General features: G+C 41.5%; 1 protein-coding gene across 2 annotated transcripts in view; it reads right to left on the bottom strand.

Moving 5' to 3' along the window:
- RALGAPA2 (Ral GTPase activating protein catalytic subunit alpha 2) overlaps positions 1-19,858 on the bottom strand; it is a 431,148-nt gene that overhangs the window by 11,379 nt on the left and 399,911 nt on the right. Inside the window, exons 39-40 of one of the 2 annotated variants that reach the window (XR_008392593.1) lie at positions 9,347-9,468; positions 6,515-6,698 (exon numbers count right to left, since the gene is read on the bottom strand). Coding sequence is in view for 1 of the 2 variants with exons in the window: in XM_053670940.1 (XP_053526915.1) it covers positions 9,347-9,468 (122 nt within the window). In the remaining variant the exon portion in view is untranslated. The remainder of the gene's footprint in view (positions 1-6,514; positions 6,699-9,346; positions 9,469-19,858) is intronic. The other variant, XM_053670940.1, reaches the window with a different exon arrangement.

A 19,858-nucleotide genomic window follows, 5' to 3' on the forward strand; every position in this document is an offset into this window, starting at 1 on the left:
GAACCTTTTGCTTTTGCCACTAAAGAGCTCATCCTCTCCTCCCTGTCCCCCCCCTTTTTTTTTTCTCCACAAGCAGGGGTCCTGTCAGAATGGGACACAATGAGTCTTGTTTGAGAGCAGAAACTTAAGCACTTGAGCCCTGGCCTTGATATGACCAGCCACTTGACGATGAAAAGAAAAAAAAACCCTCCTCGGTTCAAAATTGCCAAAGAGATAAATCTTGGTCTACTGAAGGCAGGTTGTGGGGACAGTGTGCATTAAAATTGCAAAGCTCCACACAAACGCAAGAAGCTATTACTGTTCAGTTTGTTTTGGAGACCATTTTTACAAGAGTGAAACAGTCCCAAGGAACCTCACTCTCATACCCTAGCTCTTCTGGATTAATTGTGAGTCATTTTAAGTCGCTTCAAGCAATGTTCTGTGTACCAGAGATACTCATCTACCAGGAGGATTCTTCATGCCACCTCACTGGTTGAAGACCACCAAGTTCTGGAATGAGGATCTTCAGGAGTGGGGAATATGTGACTGCTTTTCTTTTCACCTTCTTCCTTCCACCACACAAATTCCCCCTGCAAAGAGCTGGTGTCCCTGTGCTCCCTTTACCTGTGCAGTGTTGGTCAGGGGCTGCCTTCTATGGCACTGGGGTGAAGGGTCATCACTGAACCTCTCTAGTGGACCCATAGGAAATATTCAGGGGGGACATCTCTGGAATTGCCACATGTTCATTCATTAGTCAAACATGCCTGGTATGTACCAAGGAATAGGATTATTAATGATCTAGGCTCCCTGCCACCCCTCCTATTAAATACCCTCCCCACAGAAACCCAGAGTGACCTTTTAAAACAAGAATCTATCATGTCACTTCACTGCTTAATACTCTCTAAAGCTAGTCATCTCACTAGAGTAACAGCCCATTACTCTGGGCCCACAAGGCTGCTCCAACTTTCCTCATCCTCTTCACACCCCTGCTTGCTCTGTCCTAACCACAAGGGGCTCCTCATTGTTCCTGGAAGATACCTGCCTTGGGACCTTTCTGCTTCCTGTTCTTTCAGCCTGGAGTGCTTTGTCCCCCACCACAAATTCTAAAGTCTTTCTCCCTCATCTCTGTCATGTCTTTCCTCAAACGTTTCCTTCCCAGGGAGGCTTCCATAACCCCCAGTTTAAAGTGCACTCCACCCCAGTGTTGCCTTCTTAGTAGCACTCATGGTTCTTCTTTTTCTTCTTAGTACCCCTCAATATTCTCAACATTTGTGAAATGAGTGTGTTGAAGGCCTGACTCTTCATGGAGTTTATGTGATGATCTGAGTAAGGCTACAGTTCCCATGTATTCAAGCTGCAGCAAAGGTGTGCGTAGTGTGTCTCAGGACATAAGCCAGACCAGAGTTTTAACATCTAAATATGGCTTCTGGTAGTCAACATCTTTGGGTAATTGGGGTAAAGACCAGAGTCAATTTCATGGCCACGGAGTCCCATTTCTGGTTTCTTTCTTTCTTCTTTGTGATGATCCCTCTCCTGTGGGACTCTTGCCCCTGATGATCCAGCTAACAACCCCCTGGTCAGGAGCCTGGACTCAGAGAGCACACGCTGAGATGTCAAAGAGGGCTCTGGCATTAACTAGAGTCGGGCTGTTTCTCTAGCTACTTGGAGCCCTAGGGATGTAGCTAGGGAGCAAGGTTTCCCTAACTACCAGGCACAGGCTCACGCTGGCCGCAGCGTCTGCCCAAACATATATCAGCAGCCACTAAAAGGCAGCCTGCATCTCTTGGCTCTGCCTGAGGTTAGGGCTGGGGGAGTAGAACCTCACAGTGAGTCCTGGAAGACCAGCAGTGGCTTTCTTCACCATCAAGCAACCTCACTGGCGAGAAGAGAGATGCTCATTGACAGTGTCAACCACAGGTAGCAGCTGAGTGCTGTGGGCAGGGACCTGGCCTTAGGGTGCAGGTAGGTGGAATTTATTGTCTCCTGTTCTTGAAGTGGTTGAAAAGTGGGGATCTGCCTAGTCTTTCTTGGCTCTCTTTACAGTGATGCTACTAGGTTTCTTAGGGCTGAGAAATGAATTTTGGACATGTCAAAGCTGTAAATACTTTATGTATTTCTAAAAATAAAGTTGATTGGCATGTTCTAATTTTTAAGGGATTTTTTTTCAGCCTTTGAGAGAATTTAAAGGCTAATGGGGAAAACAGACTCAACTTTTTTCTCTATTACGCTGTTTAGAGGTTTAATGTCCTGGTTATCATCATAGAGCCTTCTGGGGAAAAAAGTGTGAAATATTCTTTCTTTTTTCCATCAGCAGACCTAAATGCTGGTAAGAGAGGCTCCATTTGGCCTCTGCTTTGGTTTGGTTTTTGCTAAAAAGAAAATTAAGCAAAGCCATGGAGTATTCTAGGAACCGCCCTAATGGCTGAGGTTGTATGTGTTCTACCTACGAGAACCAGAAAGACGTGAGGACCACAGCCATGGTTCACCAGGAGTGTAAATCTAGGGTGTCAGAAGCTACCTCCAGACTCTCTGAAACAAATTCTCAATGTTATTTCCAGTAAGCTTTAATTAAGAGTCATTTTCAAAAACTGAGAAAAGTTCTTGGTACCTGCTGGCCATCTCTTGGCAACTGCTGAAGTATCCCCAGAGACCATAATTAGCAGTTAGGCAGGGAGGAAGATGCCACTTGCTCTTAAGACCCTGCAAGGACTGAGAAACCAGAACTAAACGAAGACAGAAATTCACAGAAAAAGCAGCATCTTCAAGTTCTTGCAAAGGAACAAATTAAATGTAACGTCAACACTTTAGAATAAATAATCCCGGGTCTCTTCTTTTTCTGGAAACCTGCCCTGGAGCAGGCGTATCCCTGCACTGGTTATTAAAGGGGTCCTTTTTTCCTCTCTTCTCTTCCTACATTGATTGGCCTTTATATTCTTCTTGTCCAGGGCCTCCCAGTTCTCAGATGTCTCAATTCCTAGCCAATGTGAGAAAGTTAAAAATTGGCTGGCAGGCTGCTTAGTAGAATATCTAACACACATTAGGCAAGTTTTTATTCTCTCAGGCTCACAAGGCAGATGGCACAGCCTATCTCAGGGAAATGTCAACCCAACTGCAAACGGTTAGCTGACTGTTTTTTGGGGTTTTTTGACATGTAGTTATAATCTGGAGCTAACTAATCTGGGCTTATTAATCATTAGCCATTTTTGGTGGTTCACAAGTATCTGCTTTTCCTTAAAAAGACTTGAAGCTCCAGAAGGGAAGGAAACGCACAGCGCAAGGTCTCCAGAGCCTTCTGTGGTTCCTTACCATGCCTGGGCCAGTCCTCCTCAGTGGCCGCTGCCAAAGGAAGGGAGGGGAGGGCCAATCCAGAGAGGCTGACATCTGACAAGGGACACCACAGTTTTCTATCAGATCTAGTTTAAACAATGTTTGTCTCATCTTTTTCTTGCCTTCCAAAGATGATGTTGAGGAGAGTAAGAGTTCTAAGAGGAAAAAATGATGAATAATCACAAGACAAACTGGGTACTAAATAGGGCAACTGAGAATTCCTTTAAAACCTTGAATAACATTTACAAAAGCATCCCAAACCAAGTGTCAGCTATTCAAATTGCATCATCCATTCTGTGGATTAACCAGGCATTCTCCATGGCAGTTTTGGCCATACTGCTGATCATTAGTCCACTTTCACTAGGAGACCAGAAAGGAAGGGGGAAAGGTGAATCACAATTGCAGGTGTTTGTTCTGTGTCTTGCATCAGGCCTAACACACATCTGTGGTCTGGAGACACACTTGTACTGCTTAAAGCAATAGCCTGATTCCTTTCTGTCTGCATTTCTATTTTACTCCTGTTGCATATATTATAAGAAAGAAATTGTATGCATCATTCACTGAAGATTTTACAGCCTATTATAGATAGAAGAAAACAAACGCAGAGGACAAAGACTTGCATAAGCTAGTGGGATAGTGGGTGGTTAAAAAATTCCTATGAATGCTCCATTGCATTTTCAAGTATAATACACCTAAAAAATTTTTCAAATGTCATATGCAAAAGGGGACAGAACTGAATCACTTATGTAGGAAGAAAGATTTGGGCTGGGTCTGGAAAGATTACTGGGGTGGAAGGAGTGTGCACACGGGGCACCCAGTTGTTTGCAGGGTGTGTGGCTATACCTGCCCAGCTACAACCTGAGGGGGTGGAGCTGGGTGGCCGTGGGTTCCTGAATAGATAGTGTCACAAGAGCACTTGAATTTAAGGGTAACTTCTGGATTATCTGAATGGAGTTCTGAGCTTTAGTTTTGATCTTCAACTGATATTAATAAACCAGCAGCCATGGCTCTGATTTATAGGACTGTCCCATAGGACTGTCACTGGGCTAGCATTTCCGCATGTTGTGGCCCTGGCTTGCACCTCTTCTTCTAGGAAACAGGCTGCTAGGAGACAGACCCAGACTCTTCTGATAGTTTCTGTGAACCTAATACAATAATTTTTTCATAAAAAAAATTCAGGTCTTTTCTGTTAGGTAGATAAGCATGATAAACCTTTCTAAGAGGGCACCTGGGCAATTCCTGAGTATGAGGGATGAAAATTTGAAGCTTTTCACAATAGCAGCAGTGGCAGCAGCATCGTGAGACAAACTCAGACTAATCTGCATTAAGCTCCAAATATGATATATATTAAAAGCTGCAGAATCTGATGGTGCCTAGTGAGGAATTTTCTCCCACTTGTTCTAAATCCTGGAGCCTTTACAATATAGCCTAACACGAAGGAGCAAGTGTTTCTGACCATATCTGGGAGAAATCACATGTTGTGTCATGTGAGGCTAACAAATAAATACAGGTCTGTGCTCCCTCTGCTGGGAGCAATATTAAAGCAGAAGGGAAAACAAACAGTACTGGCATCTTTAGCAAACAGTCAATGCTCATATATGAAGAAGAATACCCCTCACTTTTCTTGGTTTTAGACATTCTTTGAGAAATAAATCCATCTTGATCAACTTCTGACCAAAGCACTTGGAAATTTTTTTTTAATTTTTTTATTGATTATGCTGTTACAGTTGTTCTATTCCCCCCTTCATTCCCCTCCACCCTACCCCCCCATCCCCACCATTACCCCCTTTAGTTTATGATCATGTGTCTCAAGTCCTTTAGATTCTATATTTCCCATGCTATTCTTGCCCCCCATCTATTTTCTATCTACTGTCTATGCTACTTATTTTCTGTACCTTCTCCCCCCTTCTCCTCCTCCCACTCCCCTGTTGCTAACCCTCCTTGAGATCTTCATTTCTATGTTTCCACTCCTGATCTCGCTGTCCTTTTAGTTTGCTTTTGTTTTAGGTGTGGTTGTTAATAACTGTGAGAATTCTTAAAATACATATTAAATTAGACATATCTATAATCCTCACTACCAATTGTTAGCTATAATTGTAATAGTGACTTGGGGATCATTTATCAATAGACACAAGCAGATTCCTCCAAGATTTTAAGGTCCAGACACAGTCTGTAAAGCAGTTCTGTGAAAATAATCTCAAGTCCAAGCTAAAGTTACTTTTTTCTCCTTTTGTTTTTTAAGAGTATCTTCCAAAAAGCAAAGATTTACACTATTTATATATTTTCTGATAATGTCAAGCATTATACTTGATTTTCCAAATCATTAGCATGCAGAAGAATGACCTCATGGTGAACAGATGCACTTGGCTGTTAGCTGCAGTGATTACATCAGTCCCTCCCAGCAGTCGAGGGTGCCCATTCCAGTTAACCCTTTAAAGGCCTCTCTGCTGGCCCTCCCTTCCTTGGAAACATGCTTCAAGTACACACTTAGTCCCTCCCCCAAAGTATGTGAAATGCACATACACACATACATAAAACACACACATACACACATATATGGACATATATATATATATATATATACAAACGCTCACACATTTGTGTTAATTGCACCCAATATTTTAATACTGGCTACCACTTAGAAGATTGCTGGTCAATAAGGAAGGAATCAAAAGGAATGCAAATTACAGGGCTAGGTTAAAAAGCAGCTCAAATACTGATTATAGAGTGGGTATTATCAAAACAAGTAATGGGCGGAATAGATATGAGGTAGGTGGTATTTTAAAACAACATTTTTGGACTGGCAAAATAGGTTTTTTTAACAAAAAAACTTTTAAAAAAATGCTAAACACCCGCCTATTAGCCAAACAACAAAAACTCCACATTGCATCTGTGGTTGAGAGTAAATCATGAATAGAGGCACATTTACTTGGCCACTGTGACCATCAATGGCTGCCTTGGGTGACAAGCAACAGCCCTGGGGCAGGAGAGTCTGAGGAGAGGGCATTTTCCAACAGCGGCCTCTTTGGGCACAGGCCCCTCTCACTTAGTACATCTCTTACTTATAGCAGGAACTTAAAGGCTGACATTGGAGTTCTTACCTTTAAAAATGTGGGCTACTGGGTGTGACAAACCCAGTGTGGAATGAATAAGCATGCAGGTTATTCTCCCTCTATGTTAACAACAAAGGCCCCTGTAGCAAGGATACAAAGAAAACCTGAGAGCCCCTACTTGTTCAGATTGTGCATATGCATGTGAGCAGGAGCCGAAGGCCTGGCTTTGATGACACTGCTGGCCAGGATGGTCTGACTGGGTCTTCAGTGCACTGTGGGAGCTTGAGCCACTCATCGGGGGTCAATTTTTCCAGTTGGCTTGTTGTCAGCTAGTTTTTTCTTAATCATTATGGTGGGCAGATATGCAAAGCGTTAAAAGAGAACATTATGTCCAAACTTAAATTGCATTCATGGATTGATGTGATATATCTATATAAGTATTTTTATCACTCCACACAGAATACTCTAAACCCCAAACATTATAAAATGTGACACTAATGTTAATAACTTGAAAAGAGAAAGGACCAGCATTTGTCTTGATATCCTATCTTTGGTTTCATGTTCCTTTTGTACAAATTCCAATGTCCACTCTTAGGAGCAGTCAGAATCTTTATCTGTTAAGTGACTTTGGCAAATGCGATATTCTTGGAGAAGCTTGTCAGCAATTGTCTCCAAACTTCAGGTCTTAAAAAATCCAAATTACTCCTAGAATCTCACTTAAGATGTTACCTACACATTGACTTATTTGAATTGATTTAGGTAATGATAAACTTTTTGAAAAAAATCAAACGAATTTATATAGAAGTTAAAATATACCTAGAAAATAAAGTTCATCAATATTTGTTTCAATAATCAAGAGCCTTAAGAATGTAATAGTTGAGTTGACAAATGATTTTACTTAATTTGTTTTTTAAAAATTTTATTTATTTTTCGAGAGAGGGTGGGGAGAGAGAAAGAGAAGGAGAAAAACATCAGTGTGTGGTTTCCTTTTGCACTCCTCCTACTGGGGACCTGGCCTGCAACCCAGGCATGTGCCCTGACTGGGAATCAAACTGGTGACCCTCTGGTTTGTACTGACACTCAATCCACTGAGCCACATCGACCAGGGCTAGTTATTATTTAATTTCTTTCATTTTAAGAAATGAAAAGCTTTCTCAAGATTTTAAAAAACAGCCTTGGCTAGTGTGGCTCACTTGTGGCTCACAAGTGTAGTGTGGCTCACTACACTTGTAGGTTGAGCGCCAGCCTACAAACTTCAAACTGAAAGGTCACTGGTCTGATTCCTGATCTGCGCACATGCCTGGATTGCAGGCCAGGTCCTCAGTTGTGGGTGTGCAGGAGGCAACGGATCAATATTTCTCTCCCTCTCTTTCTCCTACCCTTTCCCTCTCTCTAAGAAATGAGTAAAATCTTTAAAAAACAAACAGACAAAAAGCACTGACAAATTTCAAGTCCCAATACATGAGGGTGGAAAAAGCAGAATGATATCTTTTAAAAAATTAGCTTTGCTACATATCTTTCACGTGCTTTCACTAAAAATTATAAACAATTTTAGACCTCTGCCTAGACTGGGTACAAAATCTTCATTTCTCTTGAAACTGATTTTTCTTTTTCTGGTTTTAGATAGAATGTTGGCAGACTGTATAAAAGAATTCAATTCACAGCTGTTCTACTTTTTTAATGTAGGAAACATTAATCAAAGCTTGAAGTTATAAGCTTTTCTCATGTAGTTTAGTATTCCAGTTCAACAAAGATCAATAGAGGCCATCCCTGTGTTTCTTGACGCCTCACCAGGAAGCAGAGGCATGATTATGTAAATTGTGTGGCTCTGGTACCACAGCCAGCTCGCTTATCTCCCAGGCCTTCTGCCTGATGCTCCTGGCTCCCTGTGCAAGTGCAAGCCTTTCCCTCTTATCTCCCAACAAAGCTGGGAGAGGCAAGGATAGAAGCCAGGGATGTTAAACAATGATGCATGGCTGATTTTATTTGTAAGTGATTTATTTCACTGAATTTAATTTTTTTTCACTTTGTGTGGAAGATATTTGTTAACAAGTCAGAATAGGACAAGGAAGGTGGTGTTCAGAGACAATCAATACAGGTTAAAAATCTGTTAAGCACCCTTACAGTTGTGTTTACACTAGTGGAAGAAGAAAGCCCTTCATTGAGAATTTCAACATGCATTGACCAAATATCCCACTTGCTTTCTGAAAGGCAATTAAACTGTAATTACATGCAGAAATTTAAAAGTAATTCTCTTCTTTGAAAACAAAACCCCACAGTAATGATACAATCAATTTAAGTGGCAGTACACATTTCCCCCCCAAATTGTTAATATAAGAAGAGTAAAACCTAAAAACAGAAACATTCATGGAAAATTCTGAAATTTTGCATTTGCCTAACCAATGAAAATGATTGTAAGCCAGTTTCTAAACAGGTTCCATACCAAGTGCTACTCTGGTCAGCGGCTGGTCCATGTGACACAGGCCACTACAGAGAGAAAGCTAGCAGGCTGCACCGCTGTAATGATGGACCCAGGATACTGTCCTTCCATTTCTCCTCCATTAATCCCTGACCTGACTATCTGGGCAAGATAATCCCCATTTAGCATTAGTATCAACGGCTTCGACTGTGAGGAACTCTTTTTTTGATAAGTAAGCACCAATTCAGGCATCACTTTTACACAGCATATTCCCAGCTCAGCAAGAAACCCACACTACTGAATGAACCAGAGCACATTACTGAGAAAAAGTTCATTAACCTTGCTAGATCTGGGGGTTAACAGGATAGCTGAAGAAAAGAACGGAGTGAACAGCTTGGATACAAAACAAATTAAAATGAATGTCATCATTCCTTTTGATATTCATTAGTTGATTCAGAGGGAGAATGCTGTCCTTAAATTTGCAAGCATTTATCTGTGAAAAACAGGTGTACATCTGCTGCTTGAGTGCGTCTTAAGCGTGTGAGGGAAGGATAATGTAGACACTCACCCATTCCACCAAGGGAGTAGCTTGGAGATGGAGAAAAGACTTGGGCTGCGAAATCCTCAAATGTCATTACTTCACGGTGGTTCTGAATTATTGCTTCGAGATACAGAGCTCGCTCTTCGTAGCTGCAGTAATCGGTTAAGGAAACAAGTGCATGTGCAGAATGACACACACAACAACAATGTAGTTTACTTCATTTTACATACAGCTATGCAACTTTTACATTGTGTGGGGGAAATTACATGGCAAGTTCATTAACATCTGTCTGAAAATTAAATATTAGTCATAATTAATGATAACATTCTGATTTTGAGATGTATGTTTCTTAGATTTTTTAACTGCATTCAACACTAGTATCAACAAAAAAATGTACACAGTTATAGAATCACATCAAAACATTGTTAAGATTGAGTCAAACAAAAACGGAGACACTGATTATGAAAACATCTTTTTCCTTTTTAGTAAACTTATTGCAGAACACTAGTTAACAAAATTATACAGGTTTCATGTGCATAATTCTATAACACATCATCTGTACACTGTACTGTGTGTTCACCACTCCAAGCCAAGTCTCTGTCCATCATCATTTATTCGTCCCATACTCTCCTCCACCTCCCTCTGCCCACCCCTAGCAATCACCACACTGTCGTCCATGTCTGTGAGTTTTATTTTGTCACTTTTTTTTACTCAGTTTCTCCACTCCTGCCAACAGCTGTCAGCCTGCTCTTTATCTATGAGTCCGTCATTATTTTGCTTTTTAGTTCATCTTGTTCATTAGATTCCATGTATAAGTGAAATCATATGGTACTTGACTTTCTCCGACTGGCTTATTTCACTTAGCATAAATGCACTACAGGTCCATCCATGCTGTCACAAAAGGTAAGCTTTCCTTCTTTTTATGGCCAAATAGTATTCCATTATGTAAATGTACCACAGCCTTTTAATCTATCTACTCATGGACAGCTGGGCTGCTTCCAAACTTTGGCTATTATAAATAACCATGACAGCACCTCTTTGCACTGACAACTGTGGGACAACACTGGATCTTCTTTTCCTAGTTCATTGATAAAACGTTATTTTCAGCCTACTGACAAAATGATTTGATACTTTAAGCAAGAATCAGTGCTAAGATGGTGGAATACACTTTTAAAAATAAGCAAATCCATGTTACTGGGAAGAGGAAAGGACAGGAGGTATGCTCTGAGGGGGCACTTGGGCCGAAAGCAAAGACAGGCTATGAACATTAGAACATGGGAACTAGTAAGTCAGAGAATCTAACAGAGAATGTGCAAGTTAATAATTTTTTTAAAAGACTGCTGCTTTTAATTAAAACTGTAGTCTGGAACACACGCATTCAAATGTGCAATCAAAAACCAGTCACCAATAAAACTTACAAGCGTAACATGCTGAAGCAACTTTCCAGCTGTCTTAATAGGACCCCTGTGTGTGGCTGCCTTTCACGGGGCAGAAAGCAAATCTTCCCCTTTTGTGTGTGGCTTCTGTTTCCTTAGAAGGTGAATCATGCACTTTCAATAACAGGAAAGCGTCACGACAATTCAACAGCGATGGGGCCACCACATGTATGACTTTATGAATTAACACTTGGGGAAGTTGGCATGATGTCTCATTTTCCCCTTCTGCATCATCAATACCAAAGTTAAAAGATGTGTTTTAGTTATTTCAAAAATCATGCTAATTTTCCAGAAACATAAAAATGTGGACCATCATCTGTTTATTGCCTGTAGCACCAGAAGAACAAAAGTAATTCTGCCATTTCTCATTATATTTTCAAAATGGCCTTTTAAAAATATGAGTTATAACAATTATGCCCTTCTACTTAGTTTTTGATAGAGCACGTGTTTTAAAATAGGAATAGATTTTTCTGTTTTCTTTTGGCAAAGTATGCAAACCAGTTTCTCAGTGCAGGTCTTTCTTCCTTCTTCCTCTTCAATTATATTCAGAAGGAGATTTTTCACACCATGAGGAGACAAGAAGCATTCTAGGGCTGTGCAGCTACAAGTCATATGTAGCTATCTAAATTGAAATTTAAATTAACTAAAATAAAAGAAATAGAAATTCAGTTCCTCTGTCCCACTAGCTATATTTCAAGTACCCAATAGCCAGATGTAGCTAGGGGCTACCATACTGGATTGTAGACAGAACATGCCCATCATCGTAGAATGACCTGCTGGACAGCACTATTCCAGAATTTCTCCTTAGGCTTACTCTATGTAACTTTAAAAAAGGAAAATGAATTTCAAGATTTCAAAAGTGGCCCCTTGATGATTTATGATCTTTTATATAGATGGTCATAATAGTCCAAGGCCTGGGCAGCATGAGCCTGAACTGGTTTCTCAACTGCAGGCTGAGCTCCTGGTGACTCGTTTTAACTAATGAACAGACTGCCAAACTTCCTTAGCAAGAGGCACTCATTCAGGCCCAATTCTAGAGGGACCCACTGATGCCATTCGTGTTTCATTTTAAACATGCTTATTCTGCACAATACTTGGCTGTTGCCACGACTCAGCCCTCCATGCATGGCCCCAGCAAGCTGCTGGTCTGCAAGAACAGCAGGATGTTAGGCCTGAGTGGCCGTCTGGTGAACAGGCACTCTGACACTAAGCTGGCACGTGCTGGCCCAGCAGGAGCTGAGTGAGGCGTGACAAATTACTCAAAGAGCTAAGCTAAACTTATGGCTGACAACCACCTGAGCCTTCGGACAGCCATGGCTCGGTGTCAATGCTCAATTCATGGAGCCTCTTTTCAGTCCACAGTTTGCTTGTGGGCTTGGGTTAGAGCAGGTGTGTCCCTCTAAAGACCTGTCATGCTCTGCCTAGAATCATCCTGCTGTTTCCTGAAAGGCCCCACTGTGTCCAACACATCCACATACACTGCTCAGTACAATGGTGAGCAAAATAGAAAAGCGAATGCATTTTGTTAAATATGCTATCTGGAAGAGTATCTGCTATGTTAATCAAGCTCACAGTCAAACCTACACAGGGATGCTGCATATGATACCATAAATTGGCCCCAGACAGCAGCCTGCAACCCTCATCCTGCACAACACTGTCTTATTTTCATAAGTGTGTCCTTGTCAACGCTGAGAGATCTGGGCTCCTAAGAGCAAGTCCAGAATTAGAGTTCCAGAAGGTAATGATCAAGTTGTGAGATTATCTGATTGAATGAATATTTATAGTCTTTTCCTATAGGAAGGCACTATGGAAGACAGCACAAAAAGGTGCTTCTAGAATTGGATACCTAGAGAATGTTTACTTCACAGAAGGCTCCTGACCTCACCATTTATGCCCCCAACTGTCACATGCAGCACATACTCCCTCACCCCCAGGCTAGTTCCAGGCTGCTGCAGGAGTGTTAACAGCACCAAACTGGGTGTTGTCATCTATATAAACATTCACTAGGGAGTGGGGTGAGGCCAGGAGATCATCAAATGCATTTTCACTCATGGCCCACGCCAGGGCATATAAACACCATGACAAAAAGAAAACAAACATCAACCCAAATGTGACAGCCACAGGAGCTTGTAGGTGCCAAAAATCATTTCTTTTAGCTTTAAACAAACGTAGCTCTGGGATCTTAACTGAATTTATTAGTGAAACTACTAGCAAGGGCAATTAGGAGCAGTATCGCCCGACATCATCTTATGTAAAACCCTTACGGCTTCCAAGCCAGTTGCTTTCAATTAAAAAAAACAGCAACATTTTTTAATTCAGATATCAAAAAGCTTATAAAGATCTTCTCACATGTAAGATGTTAAGAGGTAGACTGTACACTGGAATAATGCTGGGCAGTGGATGGCCAGTGACCTTTGACTGAAAGCAGGTAGCTAAAGAGGCACTTGGTTACAAATCCAATTCCTGTTTCAATACTAACTAATGCCCTTTGTTCTCTTAAAAAGTCCACTAACATGTGACACTTAAATCCTGAATTGCTATCACATTAAAAACCATAGTCAAGTACTTTCTTAAAGAGCAATCCCCACCTTTAGTATTCAATTAAGAGAACATTTAACTTACTAACTAAAAACCTATCTTGATTTCTGGTTATTATTGAGTCTCTTTAGTGATCCATTCTGTCTACATATCGAGTGAAAAAATTTTAACATATTTTATTATGCTGTTACAGTTGTCTCATTTCCCCCCTTCATTCCCATCCACCCTGCACACCCTCTCTCCCACATTCCCCCACTTTAGTTCATGTTATGTGTCATAAATTCTTTAGCTTCCACACTTCCCATACTATTCTTGCCTTCCCCCCCATCTATTTTCTACCTACCATCTATGCTACTTTTTCTCTGTACCTTTCCCCCCTCTCTCTTCCTCCCACTCCCCTGTTGCTAACCCTCCATGTGATTTCCATTTCTGTGGTTCTGTTCCTATTCTAGTTGTTTGCTTAGTTTGTTTTTGTTTTTGTTTTAGGTGTGATTGTTAATAACTGTGAGTTTGCTGTCATTTTACTAAACATGTTTTTTTATCTTCTTTTTCTTAGATGATTCCCTTTAACAATTCATATAATAAAGGCTTGGTGATAATGAACACCTTGAACTTGACCTTATCTGGGAAATGCTTTATCTGCCCTTTCATTCTAAATGAAAGTTTTGCTGGATAGAGCAATCTTGGATGTAGGTCTTTGGATTTCATGACTTGGAATACTTCTTTCTAGTCCCTTCTTGCCTATAAGGTCCCTTTTGAGAAATCAGCTGACAGTCTGATGGGAACTCCTTTGTAGGTGACTGTCCCCTTATCTCTTGCTGCTTCTAGGGTTCTCTCCTTCATTTTCATCTTGGCTAATGTAATGATGATGTACCTTGGTGTGTTCCTGCTTGGGTCCACCTTCTTTGAGACTCTGAGTTTTCTGGACTTCCTAGGAGTCTATTTCTTTTGTCAGATTGGGGAAGTTCTCCTTTATTATTTGTTCAAGTAAGTTTTCCACTTGTTGCTCTTCCTCTTCCCCTTCTGGTACCCCTATAATTGGGATGTTGGAACGTTTAAAGTTGTCCCAGAGGTTCCTAAGCCTCTCATTTTTTTGAATTCTTATTTCTTCATTCTTTTCTGTTTGGTTGTTTCTTTCTTCCTTCTGATCCACTTCATTGATTTGAGTCCCAGTTTTCTTTCTATCACTATTGTTTCCCTGTGCATTTTCCTTCATTTCACTTAGTGTAACCTTCATTTTTTCACCTAATTTGTGACTAAAATCAACCAGTTCTGTGAGCATGCTGATCACCATTGCTTTGAACTGTGCATCTGATAGGTTGGCTATTTCTTTGCCACTTGGTTGTATTTGCTCTGGAGCTTTGATCTGTTCTTCCATTTGGGCCATTTTATTTTTTTCTTGTCTCACCTGTTACTTATGAGGGGCAGAGCCATAGGTGTTCACCAGGCAGGACAACCCAGTTGCTGGGTTGTGATACTGTATGTGGGGGCGGGGTCTGAGAGGAAATAATGGCGCTTGCTCTGTTCTCTGCTACTGGATTTCAGTCACTTCTGCCGCTTCCCCCAGGCAAACTGGGCCTTTCTGGTGCTGGTTCCCTGGGTGGGTGGGCTTGTGTACATTCTAGGACCCTGTGGGTCTCTCCAACAAACTCTCCTGTGAGGCTGGGAGTCTCTCCAGGCACCTCAACCCCCGCAGGTGTTTTCAATCAGTGTTTTGAGACTTTATTTCCTGGCACTGGGACCGTGGATTGCGTGGTCTGTCTCGCTCCCCAGTTTCACCTGGTTTATCTGTGTGCAAATGTGGGACTGCTAGGTCAGCCAGCAGCCTTGTGTACCATGTCCCACTTCACAATCGCCGCCTCACTGGGTCTGCCCATTGCCACCCTGTGCCCAGGGTCTGCCAGCCGCTGCCTGCATCCCCAGTGCCACTGCTTTTTTTTGCTGCAACCCCTCTCTGCCTGGCTGCTGGACTCCACCCCTCCTACCAGTCTGGATGAATGTGTCTATTTTAAGTCCTTGGTTGTTGGACTTCCATACAGTTCATTTTTCTGTCAGTTCTGGTTGTTATTTTGTTTCTAAATTGTTGTTGTCCTTATTTTGGTTGTGCCAGAAGGTACAGTCTCTCTACCTTTGCCTCCATCTTGGTGGAAGTCAGAATTTTTATCAATTATCAACATTCCTCTACTTGAATAAAGAAGCCATCTGTATTTACTGGTTACATTTCATCAAAACTCCCAAAAGAATTTTCGAAGACACACTCTGCTGGGTTACAAGAGCCTGAGAATCCAAATTACAAGCCCCTAACTTTATTCTGATTATAATTTGTTTTCATTTTTAGAAATGGCAGCAGCAGCATGACATGAAGGAGCTTACTTTTTGGAGGAAGACAGGTTGAGGTCTGAATTCCAGTCCTCTCCCTCACCAGCTGGGGGACCCAGGGCCAGGTGCTCCAAACCCCAGTATCAGTTTTCTTGTATGTAAAGCACAGACAGTGACATCTGCTCTCGGGGCTGCTAGGAAGATCAGAGAAATCATATGAAGCATTGACCCTGGTTCCAGCACACAAGAGAAGCACAAGGGGTTGCCTGCTCCTCCCAACCCCTAACATGTGGGCTTACAGGTCAGTCTTCCAGAAAGACTGTAAGAATAAGCTGAAGGAAATGTCTGTGTCAGGCTCTACTGTAAGCAAGCCTCCTTCATACACTGGAGCCTCATGAGCTGGACTGAGTCCTGTGGTCTCCATATTACCTATCAGGAAATGGAATCTCAAAGAGTTCAAGTGATTTGCTAGCATCAGTTATTCAATGGTGCCCTTTGGACTGGAACCCAGGTCTCCTTACTTTTACTGCCTTCTCCTCATATCTATAATTCTAGAATACATGAAATTAATTTCAAGATTTCATGCAAGGTTGGGAGCTAAACTCCAAACAAGGGTAAATCAATTGACTTAAATATACATAGGTAGAAAAAGTCAACCTGCAACATAAACTTGAGTACATAACTTTAAGCTGCATCTATACCCACAGACCATGCTGACTTTAAAAATTCATGATAATTATAATACTTCATTTTAATTTCTTTTTACTCATTCAGTGTTTATTTACTACCCGCTTAGTATTTTTAAACTTCTATCTTAGAATAATTCCATTTTTTTTTAATCAAGGAAAGAAGAGAACTGCTTAAAAGAGTCTATGTTGCAAATTGTACAGACACATACATTTTTTACTTTTTAAAATATATTTTATTGATATGCCATTACAGTTGTCCTATTTCCCCCTTCATTCCCCTCCACCCTGCACACCCCTCCCCCACCATTACCCCCTTTATGTCCACGTGTCTCAAGTTCTTTAGATTCTATATTTCCCATACTATTCTTGCCCTCTCCCTATTTTCTACCTACCATCTATGCTACTTATTCTCTATACGTTCTCCCCCCTTCTCCTCCTTCCATTCCCCTGTTGCTAACTCTCCATGTGATCTTCATCTTTATGGTTCTGCTCCTGATCTAGCTGTCCTCTTAGTTTGCTTTTGTTTTAGGGGTGGTTGTTAATAACTGTGCATTTGCTGTCCTTTCACTGTTCATCTTTTTTATCTTCTTTTTCTTAGATAAGTCCCTTTAACATTTCATATAATAAGTACTTGGTGATGATGAACTCCTTGAATTTGACCTTATTTGAGAAGCACTTTATCTGCCCTTCCATTCTAAATGAAAGCTTTGCTGGATAGAGCAATCTTGGATGTAGGTCTTTGGATTTCATGACTTGGAATACTTCTTTCCAGCCCCTTCTTGCCTGTAAGGTCTCTTTTGAGAAATCTGCTGACAGTCTGATGGGAACTCCTTTGTAGGTGACTGTCCCCTTAGCTCTTGCTGCTTCTAGGATTCTCTCCTTCATTTTAATCTTGGCTAATGTAATGATGATGTGCCTTGGTGTGTTTCTTCTTGGGTCCAACTTCTTTGGGACTCTCTGAGCTTCCTGGATTTCCTGGAAGTCTATTTCCTTTGCCAGATTGGGGAAGTTCTCCTTTATTATTTGTTCAAATAAGTTTTCCACTGGTGGCTGTTCCTCTTCCCCTTCTGGTACTCCTATAATTCGGATGTTGGACTGTTTAAAGATGTCCTGAAGGTTCCTAAGCCTCTCCTCATTTTTTTGAATTCATGTTTCTTCATCCTTTCTGTTTGGTTATTTTTTTCCTCCTTCTGGTCCACTCCTTTGATTTGAGTCCCAGTTTCCTTTCCATTACTATTGGTTTCCTGTGCATTTCCCTTCATTTCAATTAGTTTAGCCTTCATATGTTCCTCTGATTTGTGACTAAAATCAACCAGTTCTGTGAGCATCCTGATCACCAGTGTTTTGAACTGTGCATCTGACAGGTTGGCTATTTCTTGGTCACTTAGAGTTATTGGCTCTGGGGCTTTAAGTTGTTCTTGAGCCATGTTTTGGTCTGTTTGCACCTGTTAGGTATGAGAGGCACAGCCCTAGGTGTTCACCAGGGCAGGGCAACTCAGTTGCTGGGTTGTGATGCTGTATGTGGGGGCAGGGTCAAAGAGGGGCAATAGTGGTCCCCTCTGCTGCTTCCCGCGGCAGGGGCCTGGGCGGTCTGTCTCACTGCTCGCTCCTCCGCCTGGTTTATCTGCACGCAAATGTGTGATCGCGGTCAGTCTGCTGCCTTGCGCCCTCACTGGGTCTGCCCATTGCAAGCCCATGCCTGGGATCCGCCAACTGCGCCTGGGTCAGTACAGCTGTTTTCCTGCACAACCCCAGGAGGGGTTTCCTGTTCTGCCAGCCACTGGCTCTGCCCCTCTTACTGGTCTGGATGAATGGTTCATTGTCGTCGGACTTCTGTATAGTTCAATTTTCTGTGTTTGGTTGCGTTTTTGTTACTAAAACTTTGTTGTCTTTAAACTTGGTTGTGGGAGGAGGCACAGTATTTCCACCTATGCCTCCATCTTGGCCAGAAGTCCCACATACACTACATGTTTTACTCTTGAGGCCCTTCTTGCCTGGACCTTTTCTACATTTCCTGAGAATGGACACCATACTCAGACAAAGTCACTGTGGAGGCAGCTGCTTCCTAATGTCAGCATGTGAGGGTTCTGTAGCAGTTTCTGTACACATCCTGGTTTTCCTTTTAAACTCATGTAGCCCCTTATTGCTTGACACAAGCCTGCCCAGGGCTATCATTCTTATGACTATGCAGACTCTACTTCTCACATCAGTGATCTATCTACAAGGAGAAGGAGCCACATTCCCGCACACCTTTGGAGGCTTCAACCAACCCTGTGCCCCTCTGGTAAGTTGTGGCCCTCCCAGGTTTTGGTGCCATGTTTGTTCCATCCATTGAGTGTATTAGGGTGGAGAAAACAGAACCTCTGCCTGTAGTTCCCACACATAGACATTTCATGTTAAGTATACTTGTATCAGTTTCTTCGCTGTTGTAAATGACCACAAACTGGGTGTCTTAATACAATAGAAATGTACTTTCTCACAGCTCTGTGAGCCCAGAAGTCTAAAATCAAGGAGTTAGTTAGCATGGCCTTACTCCCTCCAGAGGCTTTATGGGAGAGTCTGATCTTGGTTCTTTCCATTCTAGTTAGCTGTTTGCATTCTTGGACTGTGGGTGCCTCCCTTCTATTCCTGCCTCTGTGGTTTACTGCCTCTTCCTTTTCTCTGTATCTCTTACAAGGACATGTCATTGGACTTAAGGCTCACCTTGACAATCCAGGACACCATTCTCATCTCAAGATCCTTAATTTATATTTGCAAAGATACTCATTCAATGCACTAACATTCTCAGATTCTGAGAATAGAATGTGAACATATCTTTTTGGGGGCTGCCATTTAGCCCACTATACTCCTTGAGGACACTGCGTGAGTCAGGTTCATCCTTATGCCATCCATGCTCCATAACCATGAACACCTAGAATTTGTGTCTATGGCTTTGGACTATCACAGTGCTGGATATATTCTAGGAAAAGGCAAGTTGTAAGGAGACATTAGAGAGTTTTCAATTTGAAGTAAAATTCTGCAGAGATAAAAATGAATTGACATAAAACTTCTAGTAATATGAAGCATACTCTTTATGACACTGGGATGTGAAATAATTTATTAAACAAGAAAAACCACCAAACCATAAAGGAGAAGACTTGTACATCTGGACATATTCAAATTAAGAACTACTGTTCACCAAAATATCATAAAGGAGGTAAAGCTACAAGGCACAAACTGGGAGAAGTCATCTGTAATGCATGACTGACAAAAAGTAGTTTGAAGAATATATAAAGAACCCCTATAAATCAATAAAAACCCAAGTAATCTACTAGAAAAATGCACAAAGCTATAAGCATTTCCAGAAGATAAACTATGAATGGGCATTAAGATACTCAACATAAAGAATAATCAGGGATTATTAGAGCCACAGTGAGATACCTTCTTGTATATACTAGACTGGCAGAAGAAAAAAATCTAATAATGCCAAATGTCAGAGATGACGTGGGACACAGTAACTTTCAATGCCTAATGGTAGGTGGTAATTGGCCCAACTTCTCCAGAAGGCAATTTGACAT

The sequence above is a fragment of the Artibeus jamaicensis genome, unplaced genomic scaffold, assembly GCF_021234435.1.
Source record: "Artibeus jamaicensis isolate MK-2021 breed Jamaican fruit bat unplaced genomic scaffold, CSHL_Jam_final contig_65, whole genome shotgun sequence".
NCBI classification, from domain to species: Eukaryota; Metazoa; Chordata; class Mammalia; order Chiroptera; family Phyllostomidae; genus Artibeus; species Artibeus jamaicensis.